Genomic DNA, 16,216 nt, shown 5'->3' on the forward strand with positions numbered 1-16,216 from the left:
ATATGTCAGGAGGTTGATTCCTTTGTTTTCAGTATTAAAAGTAACAACTGTACGCAAAGAGCAGCACTAACTGATCTTAGTTGTTTGAGAAGCTCAGTAATATGCTTCTCCAATTCAAGTTTTCATCAACATGTACACCCAAAAATTTGGAGCATTCTACCCTATTGTGTGTGTGTGTTTGCTAATTTAAGAAGAGTCCATTTTCAGAAAACCACTTAATAATTCTTTGGAAAACATTATTTACCATCTCTTCTTTTGCTTATTATGGTACTAGTATCGTCTGCAGAAAGTACCAACTTTGCTTGTTGAATGTTAAGTGGAAGGTCATTAGATATAAACTGAATAGGTATGGACCAAAAATTGAGGCCTATGACACTCCTTTAGTGATTTATTTCCGCAGTCACTAACAATTCCTACGTTTCCGACACTGTGACTTATTCAGCAAAACTTTTTGCATTCTGCTTGTTAAGTATGGCTCAAACCATCAGTTCCATAAAAATTAAGTTTTTCCATGAAAGTTAATCAAACGCTTTGGGAAGATCACAAAAATACCAACTGGCAATATACTATTATTTAAGGCTTGTACTCTTTGACGAGTGAACGTATAAATAGCATCAATCCTTCTGGAAGGGCATCGCTTATTGAGTTGGAACAACTATTCGGAATTCTGTTTGAAATTTCATCAGTCTCACACAACCTTTTCCTTTTTAGAAGTTTGGTAATTGTATTACTTTTAGTGAATTGGTGCTACTTCTAGTTCCTTTGTTTTGTGCAATTACATTTTTTAATATATTCTCTCGCTTCTTCAACTGAACCATTTAATCTTTCCTGTATCTGCTGCTATGTCTAGAAAGTCAACATTAAAAGTACTCGTAATTTGTGAATTATCAACCACAGTAATGTCACTTAGTTTAATTGTTGTGAAGTTTTGTATACTGACTGGCTGTCCAGTCTCCTATTCGACAATGTCCAAAATAGGCATTATTTATTTATTTCTAAACAAACATATTTCTGGATATTTTAATGACTTTCCCTAAAATACTACAGTAATCTTTTTAGAAAGCAACTTTGAAAAACAGACACGAAATTTACTATGGAATAAACGGAATTTGACATTAGCACCCTTTCTACATATACCTCACCCCATACTACACTACTGGCCATTAAAATTGCTACATCACGAAGATGACGTACTCCACACGCGAAATTTAACCGACAGGAAGAAGATGCTGTGATATGCGAATGATTATCTTCTCAGAGCATTCACACAAGGTTGGCGCCGGTGGCGACACCTACAACGTGCTGACATGAGGAAAGTTTCCAACCGATTTCTCATACACAAACAGCAGTTGACCGGCGTTGCCTGGTGAAACGTTGTTGTGATGCCTCGCGTAAGGAGGAGAAATGCGTACCATCACGTTTCCGACTTTTATAAAGGTCGGATTGTAGCGTATCGCGATTGCGGTTTATCGCATCGCGACATTGTTGCTCGAGTCGGTCGAGATCCAATGACTGTTAGCAGAATATGAAATCGGTGGGTTCAGGAGGGTAATACGGAACGCCGTGCTGGATCCCAACGGCCTCGTATCACTAGCAGTCGAGATGACAGGCATCTTATCCGCACGGCTGTAACAGATCGTGCAGCCACGTCTCGATCCCTGAGTCAACAGATGGGGACGTTTGCAAAACGACAACCATCTGCTCGAACAGTTCGACGACGTTTGCAGCAGCACGGACTATCAGCTCGGAGACCGTGGCTGCGGTTTCCCTTGACGCTGCATCACAGACACGAGTGCCTGCGATGGTGTACTCGACGACGAACCTGGGTGCACGAATGACAAAACGTCATTTTTTCGGATGAATGCAGGTTCTGTTTACAGCATCACGATGATCGCATCACTGTTTGGCGAGATCGCGGTGAACGCACATTGGAAGCGTGTATTCGTCATCGCCATACTGGCGTATCACCCGGCGTGGTGGTATGGGGTGCCATCGCTTAGGCGTCTCGGTCACCTCTTGTTCGCATTGACGGCACTTTGAACAGTGGACGTTACATTTCAGATGTGTCACGACCCGTGGTTCTACCTTTCATTCGATCCCTGCGAAACCCTACATTTGAGCAGGATAATGCACGACCGCATGTCGCAGGTCCTGTACGGGCCTTTCTGGATACAGAAAATGTTCGACTGCTGCCCTGGCCAGCACATTCTCCAGATCTCTCACCAATTGAAAACGTCTGGTCAACGGTGGACGAGCAACTGGCTCGTCACAATACGCCAGTCACTACTCTCGATGAACTGTGGTATCGTGTTGAAGCTGCATGGGCAGCTGTACCTGTACACGCCATCCAAGCTCTGTTTGACTCAATGCCCAGGCGTATCGAGGCCGTTGTAACGGCCAGAGGTGGTTGTTCCCGGGTACTGTTTTCATAGGATTTATGCACCCAAATTGCGTGAAAAAGTAGTCACATGCCAGTTCTAGTACAATATATTCGTCCAATGAGTACCCGTTTATCATCTGCATTTCGTCTTGGTGTAGCTGTTTTAATGGACAGTTGTGTAGTATTCCCAGCACACTCTTTACACTGTGAACCTCGGAATACTGAATTCCCTCACGACTTCCAGTATGGAATGTCCCACTCCTCTAGCTCCAACTACCATTCCGTGATCAAAGTCTGTTAAATACCAACGTGCAGCCATCATTTCGGAAGCCTTTTCACATGAATCACCTGAGCGCAAGTGACAACTCTGTCAATGCACTGCCCTTTTATACATTATGTTCGCGATACTACCGTCATCTGTATATGTGCATATCGCTATCCCACGACTTTTGTCCCCTCACTGTACTACGTTTTAGATAGAGCCGTGCAAAGGGTTGATCCTCCTTGGTACACAAAACGGGTTAGAACACTGTTGCACAAACAACGAAACAAACATGCCAAATTTAGACAGACGCAAAATCACCAAGATTGGCGATCTTTTACAGAAGCTCGAAATTTAGCGCGGGCTTCAATGCGAGACGCCTATAATAGTTTCCACAACGAAACTTTGTCTCGAAACCTGGCATAAAATCCAAAGAGATTCTGGTCGTATGTGAAGCATGTTAGCGGCAAGAAACAATCCATCCCTTCTCTGCATGATAGCAATGGAGATATATCGAAGACAGTGCTCCTAAAGCAGAGATACTAAACACAGCCTTCCGAAATGCCTTCACATAAGAAGACGAAGTAAATATTCAAGAATTCGAATATAGAACAGCTGCCAACATGAGTAACGTAGAAGTAAATATCCTCGGAGTAGTGAAGCAACTTAATAAAAGCAAGTTCAAAAATGGTTCAAATGGCTCTGAGCACTATGGGACTTAACAGCTGTCGTCATAAGTCCCCTAGAACTTAGAACTACTTAAACCTAACTAACCTAAGGACATCACACACATCCATGCCCGAGGCAGGATTCGAACCTGCGACCGTAGCAGTCGCGCGGTTCCAAACTGAAGCGCCTAGAACCCTCGGCCACAGGATCCGTATCCAAAGACTGGAAAGTTGCACAGGTCACACCAGTATTCAGGTAAGGTAGCAGGAGTAATCCACTGAATTACAGACGCATACCGTTAACGTCGAAATGCAGCAGGATTTTCGAACATACACTCCTGGAAATGGAAAAAAGAACACATTGACACCGGTGTGGCAGACCCACCATACTTGCTCCGGACTCTGCGAGAGGGCTGTACAAGCAATGATCACACGCACGGCACAGCGGACACACCAGGAACCGCGGTGTTGGCCGTCGAATGGCGCTAGCTGCGCAGCATTTGTGCACCGCCGCCGTCAGTGTCAGCCAGTTTGCCGTGGCATACGGAGCTCCATCGCAGTCTTTAACACTGGTAGCATGCCGCGACAGCGTGGACGTGAACCGTATGTGCAGTTGACGGACTTTGAGCGAGGGCGTATAGTGGGCATGCGGGAGGCCGGGTGGACGTACCGCCGAATTGCTCAACACGTGGGGCGTGAGGTCTCCACAGTACATCGATGTTGTCGCCAGTGGTCGGCGGAAGGTGCACGTGCCCGTCGACCTGGGACCGGACCGCAGCGACGCACGGATGCACGCCAAGACCGTAGGATCCTACGCAGTGCCGTAGGGGACCGCACCGCCACTTCCCAGCAAATTAGGGACACTGTTGCTCCTGGGGTATCGGCGAGGACCATTCGCAACCGTCTCCATGAAGCTGGGCTACGGTCCCGCACACCGTTAGGCCGTCTTCCGCTCACGCCCCAACATCGTGCAGCCCGCCTCCAGTGGTGTCGCGACAGGCGTGAATGGAGGGACGAATGGAGACGTGTCGTCTTCAGCGATGAGAGTCGCTTCTGCCTTGGTGCCAATGATGGTCGTATGCGTGTTTGGCGCCGTGCAGGTGAGCGCCACAATCAGGACTGCATACGACCGAGGCACACAGGGCCAACACCCGGCATCATGGTGTGGGGAGCGATCTCCTACACTGGCCGTACACCACTGGTGATCGTCGAGGGGACACTGAATAGTGCACGGTACATCCAAACCGTCATCGAACCCATCGTTCTACCATTCCTAGACCGGCAAGGGAACTTGCTGTTCCAACAGGACAATGCACGTCCGCATGTATCCCGTGCCACCCAACGTGCTCTACAAGGTGTAAGTCAACTACCCTGGCGAGCAAGATCTCCGGATCTGTCCCCCATTGAGCATGTTTGGGACTGGATGAAGCGTCGTCTCACGCGGTCTGCACGTCCAGCACGAACGCTGGTCCAACTGAGGCGCCAGGTGGAAATGGCATGGCAAGCCGTTCCACAGGACTACATCCAGCATCTCTACGATCGTCTCCATGGGAGAATAGCAGTCTGCATTGCTGCGAAAGGTGGATATACACTGTACTAGTGCCGACATTGAGCATGCTCTGTTGCCTGTGTCTATGTGCCTGTGGTTCTGTCAGTGTGATCATGTGATGTATCTGACCCCAGGAATGTGTCAATAAAGTTTCCCCTTCCTGGGACAATGAATTCACGGTGTTCTTATTTCAATTTCCAGGAGTGTATATTGTGTTCGAACGTAATGAATTACCTAGAAGAAATCGGTCTATTGACATACAGTCAACATGGATTTAGAAGACACCGTTTCTGTGAAACACAACAAGCTCTTTATTCACATGAAGTGTTGAGTGCTATTGACAAGCGATTTCAGATCGATTCCGTATTTATGGGTCTCCGGAAGGCTTTTGACACTGTACCACACAAGCGGCTCGTAGTTAAATTGCGTGCTTATGGAATATCGTCTCAGTTATGTGACTGGATGTGTCATTTCCTGTCAGAGAGGTCACAGTTCTTAGCAACTGACGGAAAGTCATCGAGTAAAACGGAAGTGATTTCTGGGGTTCCCCAAGGTAGCGTTATAGGCCCTTTCTGATCGTTATAAATGATTTGGGAGACTATCTGAGCAGCCGTTTTCAGTTGTTTGCAGATGACGCTGTCGTTTATCGACTAATAAAGTCATCAGAAGATCGCAACAAACTGCAAAACGATTTAGAAGAAATATCGGAATGGTGCGAAAACCTTAAATAACGAAAAGTCTCAGGTCATCCACGTGAGTGCTAAAAGGAACTCGTTAAACTGCGGTTACACGATAAATCAGTCTAATCTAAAAGCCGTAAATTCAACTAAATACCTAGCAATTAAAATTACGAACAATTTAAATTGGAAGGAACATATAGAAAATGTAGTGGGGAAGGCTAACCAAAGACTGCTTTTTTTTGGCAGGACATTTAGAAAATGTAACAGACCTACTAAGGAGACTACCTACACTACGCTTGTCCGTCCTCTTTTAGAATACTGCTGCGCAGTGTGGGATCCTTACCAGATAGGACTGACGGAGTACATCGAAAAAGTTCAAAGAAAGGCAGCACGTTTTGTATTATCACGAAATATGGGGGAGAGTGTCACAGAAATGATACAGGATTTGGGATGGGCATCATTAAAAAAAAAGGCGTTTTTCGTTGCGACGGAATCTTCTCACGAAATTCCAATCACCAACTTTCTCCTCCGGATGCGAAAATATTTTGTTGACACCGACTTACATAGGGAGGAACGATGATCAAGATAAAATAAGGGAAATCAGAGCTCGTAGGGAAAGATATACGTGTTTATTCTTTCAGCGCGCTATACGAGATTGAAATAACAGAGAATCGTGAAGGTGACTCGATGAACCCTCTGCCCGGCACTTAAATGTGATTTGCAGAGTATCCATGTAGATGGAGATTCGGATGTAGATGAACAGGCTTGTACAAATTGTTTAAGGAAGGAAAGACGTTCTGCAATGAGACAACGAGAAAAAGAGACCAGTATGCAACACAATGAAGAGACATCATGACTGGGCGATTATTACGACATGTGTCGTTGCTGAAGAATGTAAGAATGTATTCGAAGAGATGGTACAGAGAAAGAATGTTAGAGTACATATTAGACTAATGGTTGATGTTGCGGTACGCAGCAGTTACACTGAAATCAACAGGATACCTGGCAAGCAATCAGAACGCAGAATTGTATTAAACTAACTCTGGCTTTCATGACCAATATAAGGACAGCCCAGGCGGATACCTACCTGCGATCTGTTATAGCGGTGCATGAATCCCAGCTCCATGGCATCTCCTCCTCCTCCCATGGCCATCATGGTCGCCACCGTAGAGAAGACGACGAACTTCCACAGCCGGCACCACTGCAGTCACAAGAAAGGTAAAAAGTTAAAATGGTGTACGTCATGCAGAAAACATTCACCTACATCCACTGAACAGAAACACTATGATGGCTTTCAAGACCAGTTGCTTCACTCACTGCTGAACCTTGCAGATTTTATGGTAGTGTTCCGTGAAGCTTTTCCATTTGTGACGCTTCATCCAAAACTGAACGTGACGCATTTGGAGATTGCTACTGGTTCGGCCGAGTTTTGCCGACTGGTGGATGTAGCATTAGAAAGGGAAATAAATACTGTGGAAAGAGGCATGGTAGGAGTTTACGTGTGATGGCCTCGGGAGAGCCAGTCATGACAAAACTCTACCATCTGCTGAGCACGATGTATGAGACAGGCGAAATACCCTCAGACTTCAAGAAGAATATAATAATTCCAATCCCAAAGAAAGCAGGTGTTGACAGATGTGAAAATTACCGAACTATCAGTTCAATAACCCACAGCTGCAAAATACTAACGCGAATTCTTTACAGACGAATGGAAAAACTGGTAGAAGCCGACCTCGGGGAAGATCAGTTTGGATTCCGTAGAAATGTTGGAACACGTGAGGCAATACTGACCTTACGACTTATCTTAGAAGAAAGATTAAGAAAAGGCAAACCTACGTTTCTAGCATTTGTAGACTTAGAGAAAGCTTTTGACAATGTTGACTGGAACAATCTCTTTCAAATTCTAAGGGTGGCAGGGGTAAAATACAGGGAGCGAAAGGCTATTTACAATTTGTACAGAAACCAGATGGCAGTTATGAGAGTCGAGGGACATGAAAGGGAAGCAGTGGTTGGGAAAGGAGTAAGACAGGGTTGTAGCCTCTCCCCGATGTTATTCAATCTGTATATTGAGCAAGCAGTAAAGGAGACAAAAGAAAAGTTCGGAGTAGGTATTAAAATTCATGGAGAAGAAGTAAAAACTTTGAGGTTCGCCGATGACATTGTAATTCTGTCAGAGACAGCAAAGGACCTGGAAGAGCAGTTGAACGGAATGGACAGTGTCTTGAAAGGACGATATAAGATGAACATCAACAAAAGCAAAACGAGGATAATGGAATGTAGTGAAATTAAGTCGGGTGATGCTGAGGGAATTAGATTAGGAAATGAGACACTTAAAGTAGTAAAGGAGTTTTGCTATTTAGGGAGTAAAATAACCGATGATGGTCGAAGTCGAGAGGATATAAAATGTAGACTGGCAATGGCAAGGAAAGCGTTTCTCAAGAAGAGGAATTTGTTAACATCGAGTATAGATTTAAGTGTCAGGAAATCGTTTCTGAAAGTATTTGTATGGAGTGTAGCCATGTATGGAAGTGAAACATGGACGATAACTAGTTTGGACAAGAAGAGAATAGAAGCTTTCGAAATGTGGTGCTACAGGAGAGTGCTGAAGATTAGATGGGTAGATCACATAAGTAATGATGAAGTATTGAATAGAATTCGGGAGAAGAGGAGTTTGTGGCACAACTTGACAAAAAGAAGGGACCGGTTGGTAGGACATGTTCTGAGGCATCAGGGGATCACAAGTTTAGCATTGTAGGGCAACGTGGAGGGTAAAAATCGTAGAGGGAGACCAAGAGATGAATACACTAAGCAGATTCAGAAGGATGTAGGTTGCAGTAGGTACTGGGAGATGGAGAAGCTTGCACAGGATAGAGTAGCATGGAGAGCTGCATCAAACCAGTCTCAGGACTGAAGACCACAACAACAACAACAACAGCAGAAGTACAGGGGATAGGCAAAACAATATGAACAGTTGTGGTAATGGGATGGTTGTGTTTGACGGTCAACAGCGCAGTTAAGACACGTGTCGCGCTGGACTGTGCGAGTTCAGTACGGACTAAGCATCAGTCCAGACAGTTTGCGAGTAGTGCACACTTCGTATTTGCATTCAGAGGCCGAGGCCGACGTGCAGTGAAAGACCTAACAGACTTCCAAAGAGGGCAGATTGAGGGGGACCGATTAGCTGGAGCGTCAGCAATCAAGACAGCCAACTTACTGAATGTTTCGAGAGTAACTTTTTCAACAGTCGTGACAGCCCGGACAAAACATGGAAAGACAACATCGTGTAAACGTAATAGTGGACTAAATCACATAGATCGTGGTAATCGTGGTACGCTACCATGAATTGTGTGAAAATAAAACAAAACTATGGCGGCAAAAGTGACTGCAGAGCTCAACAGCCATCTTCGGGACCCCGTATCTATCGACACTGTCCGCCGAGAACCCCTTAAAGCGAATTTTCGTGGACGAGCTGTCCGAAACCATTAGTGGCGAAAACCATCGCAAAAAAGCGTAAAAAATGGTGCCTAGAGCACAAAACCTGGGCGACTGATCACTGGAAACACATCAGATGGCCCAATGAGTCAACGTTTTCGTTATTTCCAAAATCGGGCCGGGTTTATGTCTAGACAACGCCAAAAGAAGCCTAGAATACTGATTGCTTGGTTCTGACAGTTAAGCATGGAGGTGGAAGTGTGTTGGTGTGGGCAGCCATATCATGGTACTCTTCTGATCCCATCATGACTGTCAAAGGCCGCGTTACAGCCAACGATTATGTGAATATTTTAGGTGATCAGGTGCTCCCCCTGATTGAAATGTCGGTCCCCAACGATGGTGTCATATTTCAAGACGACAATGCACCCTTTCACACAACCAGGACAGTGCAATCGTGTTATGAGTAGCATTCAACAGAACTGCAGCGTCTTCCCTGGCCAGCGCAGCCCTCAAACTTGAACATTATCGAACCCTTGTTGGCGGTATGGGAGTGCAAACTCCGGAGCAGATTTCCCTCTCCCTCATCACTACAGGAGTTGGAACAGGTTCTGATCGGAGAGTGGCATAACATTCCGCAGGAGACAATACAATCATTATATGCCACTATTTGAAGAAGAATCGGAGCTGTTTTATGGGCAAATGGGGGTCCAACCCCCTGTTAATAAACCATTCCCAGGTAAGTACAGGTGTTCACATTATTTTGCCTATCCCCTGTGGGTATTCAATGTTGTTGTTGTTGTTGTGGTCTTCAGTTCTGAGACTGGTTTGATGCAGCTTTCCATGCTACTCTATCCTGTGCAAGCTTCTTCATCTCCCAGTACTTACAGCAACGTACATCCTTCTGAATCTGCTTACTGTATTCATCTATTGGCCTCCCTCTACGATTTTTACCCTCCACGCTGCCCTCCAATGCTAAATTTGTGATCCCCTGATGCCTCAGAACATGTCCTACCAACCGATCCCTTCTTCTAGTCAAGTTGTGCCACAAATTGCTCTTCTTCCCAATTCTATTCAATACCTCCTCATTAGTTACGTGATCTACCCATGAAATCTTGAGCATTATTCTGTAGCATCACATTTCGAAAGCTTCTATTCTCTTCTTGTATAAAGTATTTATAGTCGACGTTTCACTTCCATACATGGGTACACTCCATACAAATACTTTCAGAAACGACTTCCTGACACTTAAATCTATACTCGATGTTAACAAATTCCTCTTCATCAGGAACGCTTTCCTTGCCATTGCCAGTCTATATTTTATATCCTACTTCGACCATCATCAGGATCCTGGATAAAATATGACCTTGAACTCCCCACCTTGCTCCTTTGCTCTACCCCTCCCATCCCCTTGTATGCCACACCACATTCTCAGAAATAGGTTAATCACACAATTAGCTGATCGAGATACAGCACACCTCTTCTGGGAATCACTTCAGATTGACTCTGCCAGCCGCCCGTTGCTGGCCGAGCGGTTCTAGGCGCTTCAGTCTGGAACCGCGCGGCCGCTACGGTCGCAGGTTCGAATCCTGCCTCGGGCATGGATGTGTGTGATGTCCTTAGGTTAGTTCGGTTTAAGTAGTTCTAAGTTCTAGGGGACTGATGACCTCAGATGTTAAGTCCCATAGTGGTCAGAGCCATTTGAACCATTTTTTTGACTCTGCCAGGTGGACTGATGACGGGGGCCAGTGTGGTTTCTAGGCTATTTCCCGCATCAAAGTAGGTGACTACTGGACTGGTACCCAACTCCCATCTCAGATGCATGGGTTGGAAACATTTTGAAAAATGCTCTATCACTTTCACATGGACAACACTTGACACAAACAGACTGGGTTCATAATTCCCATCCTAGGGGAATGGACGGGAGGGGTAGAGGAAGAAGAAGGGGATGGTGACAGGAATGATATCTGATCACCCCACACTACTAAAATTGCCAAATCCAGGTTAACATGCTGATGGTGTCTAGATATAGGATAAATTTAAGGAAAAGAAGAAGAATGCCAATCAAAGAGTTTCTAAGGCAACACGCACATATTTTCGTCTCAGTTATAACCCGATATTTTACCACCATACAAAATGAATCAACAAATCGGTACATATGCATCATATTCTTATAGTTCGATCTCTGTCCCCCACCTGTGCCTGCCAAAACGTGACTGACAGTGTACAAAAAGTAAAACAACACATTTAAGAAACCAAGAATTGTTTTTATTACTTGTCAAAATACGTAAAGATTTAAATAAGGCTACAAAAGACACTTGGCACTACTGGTGTAACTTTCAGGTTAGGGTACACTCAGTGCCAAATGTGTTACAAAGATCGAATTATGAGTACAATATGGCGGGTGTGGGTTGCATACTAACTTGCTGCTTCATTTTTTGTGGCAGTAGAACTCTGGACCATGATTGGGAGAGCAAAATATGGGTGCATTGTCTTTTAAGCTCTCTGACTGGCCTGTTTCCAAGAAAGTGGCATCGCTTAGGAGAGAGACAAGGATTGGTGATGGCAGAGGGCGAAGTAATCTCAAGATCATATTTTACCCAGAATGCCTATTGCATACCTACTGGCACAGATAATCCTTATCACAGATATAACTATATTGACAAAGATAGAAACTGTCCATCGATTCTGCGGAACTATTGTCAACATATCAATAAGTTTCAGTTTAAACCCATAAATCCAGTTTACCATGGAAATGGAAAATGACAATGTAATATCCTTTTTTGCATATTTTGGTTGGAGCCAGACTGGTAGAAGGTTAGAACATTTTTCGGAAAGTCACGCATACATTGCATTGCATATTTGTATCAACTCCAATCATCATCCACAATAGGAGAGGGATGTCGTTAAAAGTGTTGTCAACAGAGCCAAAAGAATTTCCACACCAGAACACCTGTACACTGAATTAAAACATCTGAAGTAGGCTTTCGAGAAAATCGCTGTTCAGGGAAAGAAGTAAATAGAGTTCCACGACCAAATAATAGTAGTCCGAACGGCAAGAATAAAACACAACAACGGAGCAACACAGTTTCTTTCTGTGTTATTTAAAAAGTAGCTGACCAGATCGTGTAGATTTCACAGAAACATCAGACCAGTTTTCAGACCAACAAAGAAAATACACTACTGGCCATTAAAATTGTTACACCAAGAAGAAAAGCAGATGATAAACAGGTATACATTCGACAAATATATTATATTAGAACTGGCGTGTGATTATATTTTCACGCAATTTGGGTGCATAGATCCTGAGAAATAAGTACCCAGAACAACCACCTCTGGCCGTAATAATGGCCTTGATACGCCTGGGCATTGAGTCAAACAGAGCTCGGATGGCGTGTACAGGTACAGCTGCCCATGCAGCTTCAACACGATACCACAGTTCATCAAGAGTAGTGACTGGCGTATTGTGACGAGCCAGTTGCTCGGCCACCTTTGACCAGACGTTTTTAATTGGTGAGAGATCTGGAGAATGTGCTGGCCAGGGCAGCAGTCGAACATTTTCTGTATCCAGAAAGGCCCGTACAGGACCTGCAACATGCGGTCGTGCATTATCCTGCTGAAATGTAGGGTTTCGGAGGAATCGAATGAAGGGTAGAGCCACGGGTCGTAACACATCTGAAATGTAACGTCCACTGTTCAAAGTGCCGTCAATGCGAACAAGAGGTGACCGAGACGTGTAACCAATGGCACCCCATACCATCACACCGGGTGAATACGCCAGTATGGAGAACCTGGATTCATCCGAAAAAAATGGCGTTTTGCCATTCGTGCAGCCAGGTTCGTCGTCGAGTACACCATCGCAGGCGCTCCTGTCTGTGATGCAGCGTCGAGGGTAACCGCAACCGTGGTCTCCGAGCTTATAGTCCGTGCTGCTGCAAACGTCGTCGAACTGATCGTGCAGATGGTTGTCGTCTTGCAAACGTCCCCATCTGTTGACTCAGGGATCGAGACGTGGCTGCACGATCCGTTACAGCCGTGCGGATAAGATGCCTGTCATCTCGACTGCTAGTGATACGAGGCCGTTGGGATCCAGCACGGCGTTCCGTATTACCCTCCTGAACGCACCGGTTCCATGTTCTGCTAACAGTCATCGGATCTCGACCAACGCCAGCAGCAATGTCGAGATACGATAAACCGCAATCGCGATAGGCTACAATCCGACCATTATCAAAGTCGGAAACGTGATGGTACGCATTTCTCCTCCTTACACGAGGCATCACAACAACGTTTCACCAGGCAACGCCGGTCAACTGCTGTTTGTGTATGAGAAATGGGTTGGAAACGTTCTTATGTCAGCACGTTGTAGGTGTCGCTACCGGCGCCAACCTCGTGTGAATGCTCTGAAAAGCTAATAATTTTCATATGACAGCATCTTCTTCCTGTCGGTTAAATTTCGCGTCTGTAGCACGTCATCTTCATGGTGTAGCAGTTTTAATGGCGAGTAGTGTACCTGAACTACTTCGATCTATAAACGATAAACACCGTCGTCGATTGGCATGCGGGGAATATAAAATTCCGTGTATGTGCACTGGAGGGCTATATTTTAACTACCAGGAGAAGGGCGAATACACGGCTGAGGGAACATAAAAGTCTTTGCCGACTGGGTAAAATAGAAAAATCATTTGTAGCACAGCGACTGAGGAAGTCGCGAAGTGAAGTTTTTCGAAACCAACATTTTATTTACAATAACGAACTGTTATCCACACTTATAGACAAAAGCCTTAGAAATGTGTAAACATGGGGATAATTTTAAAACGAAAGAAGAAGACATGGAACCTTGCGATGTATGGGGAGTAGCTCTACACAATCGACGGATGAGTTTTATGTAATCATGGCTTCCGTGCCCGTTGTCACTGTCGATAAAGTTCTCCAGGATATATAACTGCATTGTCAATGTGTAAAATTCTCAGATGTTTCAGTCACTGTTAAAATGGCCTTTCGCATGGTGTTTGCTGACTTAGTCCGACACAATAGCTGAAACGTCGGTGAATTTTGCATATTGACAATGCGATCACATCAAGGAGGTAAAAAAAGAAGGGAGTTCTCATTCCGTCACAAACTCAAAGCCGACGTCCGACATGTTAAGTAGACCAAAACACTAAGCTCACCGCATTCCTACCTCCTTGGTTCACCGCGCTGACACCTCACCTACGCTTATGTCGAAATTACCATCATGTAGGGTGTCAAGCGAAATTTGTGGCTGGATAGAGGAATTTTTGGTAGGGAGGACACAGCATGTTCTCTTGTATGGAGAGTCATCGTCAGATGTAGAACTAACTTCCGGTGGTCCCCATGGAAGTGTGTTGGGACCCTTGCTGTTCATCTTGTATATTAATGACCTTGCCGACAACATTAATACACTCCTGGAAATTGAAATAAGAACACCGTGAATTCATTATCCCAGGAAGGGGAAACTTTATTGACACATTCCTAAGGTCAGATACATCACATGATCACACTGACAGAAACACAGGCACATAGACACAGGCAACAGAGCATGCACAATGTCGGCACTAGTACAGTGTATATCCACCTTTCGCAGCAATGCAGGCTGCTATTCTCCCATGGAGACGATCGTAGAGATGCTGGATGTAGTCCTGTGGAACGGCTTGCCATGCCATTTCCACCTGGCGCCTCAGTTGGACCAGCGTTCGTGCTGGACGTGCAGACCGCGTGAGACGACGCTTCATCCAGTCCCAAACATGCTCAATGGGGGACAGATCCGGAGATCTTGCTGGCCAGGGTAGTTGGCTTACACCTTCTAGAGCACGTTGGGTGGCACGGGATACATGCGGACGTGCATTGTCCTGTTGGAACAGCAAGTTCCCTTGCCGGTCTAGGAATGGTAGAACGATGGGTTCGATGACGGTTTGGATGCACCGTGCACTATTCAGTGTCCCCTCGACGATCACCAGTGGTGTACGGCCAGTGTAGGAGATCGCTCCCCACACCATGATGCCGGGTGTTGGCCCTGTGTGCCTCGGTCGTATGCAGTCCTGATTGTGGCGCTCACCTGCACGGCGTCAAACACGCATACGACCATCATTGGCACCAAGGCAGAAGACGACACGTCTCCATTCGTCCCTCCATTCACGCCTGTCGCGACACCACTGGAGGCGGGCTGCACGATGTTGGGGCGTGAGCGGAAGACGGCCTAACGGTGTGCGGGACCGTAGCCCAGCTTCATGGAGACGGTTGCGAATGGTCCTCGCCGATACCCCAGGAGCAACAGTGTCCCTAATTTGCTGGGAAGTGGCGGTGCGGTCCCCTACGGCACTGCGTAGGATCCTACGGTCTTGGCGTGCATCCGTGCGTCGCTGCGGTCCGGTCCCAGGTCGACGGGCACGTGCACCTTCCGCCGACCACTGGCGACAACATCGATGTACTGTGGAGACCTCACGCCCCACGTGTTGAGCAATTCGGCGGCACGTCCACCCGGCCTCCCGCATGCCCACTATACGCCCTCGCTCAAAGTCCGTCAACTGCACATACGGGTCACGTCCACGCTGTCGCGGCATGCTACCAGTGTTAAAGACTGCGATGGAGCTCCGTATGGCACGGCAAACTGGCTGACACTGACGGCGGCGGTGCACAAATGCTGCGCAGCTAGCGCCATTCGACGGCCAACACCGCGGTTCCTGGTGTGTCCGCTGTGCCGTGCGTGTGATCATTGCTTGTACAGCCTTCTCGCAGTGTCCGGAGCAAGTATGGTGGGTCTGACACACCGGTGTCAATGTGTTCTTTTTTCCATTTCCAGGAGTGTAGTAACCTCAAACTTTATTCAGATGATGCAGTCACTGTTGTAATCGGCCAACACATACAAATAAGTGGATGTAATAGTTCGTAGGGATATGAAATGGAATGAACACAGAGCGCCGGCCGTTGTGGCCGAGCGGTTCTGGGCGCTTCAGTCCGGAAGCGCGATGCTGCTACGGTCGCAGGTTCGAATCCTGCCGTGGACATGGATGTGTGTCAGGTTAGTCAGGTTTAAGTAGTTCTAAGTCTAGGGGACTCATGACCTCAGATGTTAAGTCCCATAGTGCTCAGAGCCATTTGAACAGAGACCTGGTTGGCCTCTGTAATGAAAAACTGAGTGAAAGGATCAACAACGAACTTGAACGGATGTCATGTGACGTCCGCAACGACCAAACACAACGAACAAAATAAAAAAAAAATGGTAAGGCGACC

At 46.1% G+C, this 16,216-nt stretch overlaps 1 protein-coding gene across 3 annotated transcripts in view; it reads right to left on the bottom strand.

The window, feature by feature from the left end:
• The window catches only part of LOC126108922 (uncharacterized), a 252,633-nt gene that overhangs the window by 26,314 nt on the left and 210,103 nt on the right, over positions 1–16,216 (bottom strand). For all 3 annotated transcript variants that reach the window (XM_049914292.1, XM_049914291.1, XM_049914290.1), the window contains exon 2: positions 6,627–6,740. In XM_049914292.1, coding sequence (XP_049770249.1) covers positions 6,627–6,740 — 114 coding nt within the window. The remainder of the gene's footprint in view (positions 1–6,626; positions 6,741–16,216) is intronic.

This window comes from Schistocerca cancellata, chromosome 11, assembly GCF_023864275.1.
Source record: "Schistocerca cancellata isolate TAMUIC-IGC-003103 chromosome 11, iqSchCanc2.1, whole genome shotgun sequence".
Classification (NCBI taxonomy): domain Eukaryota; kingdom Metazoa; phylum Arthropoda; class Insecta; order Orthoptera; family Acrididae; genus Schistocerca; species Schistocerca cancellata.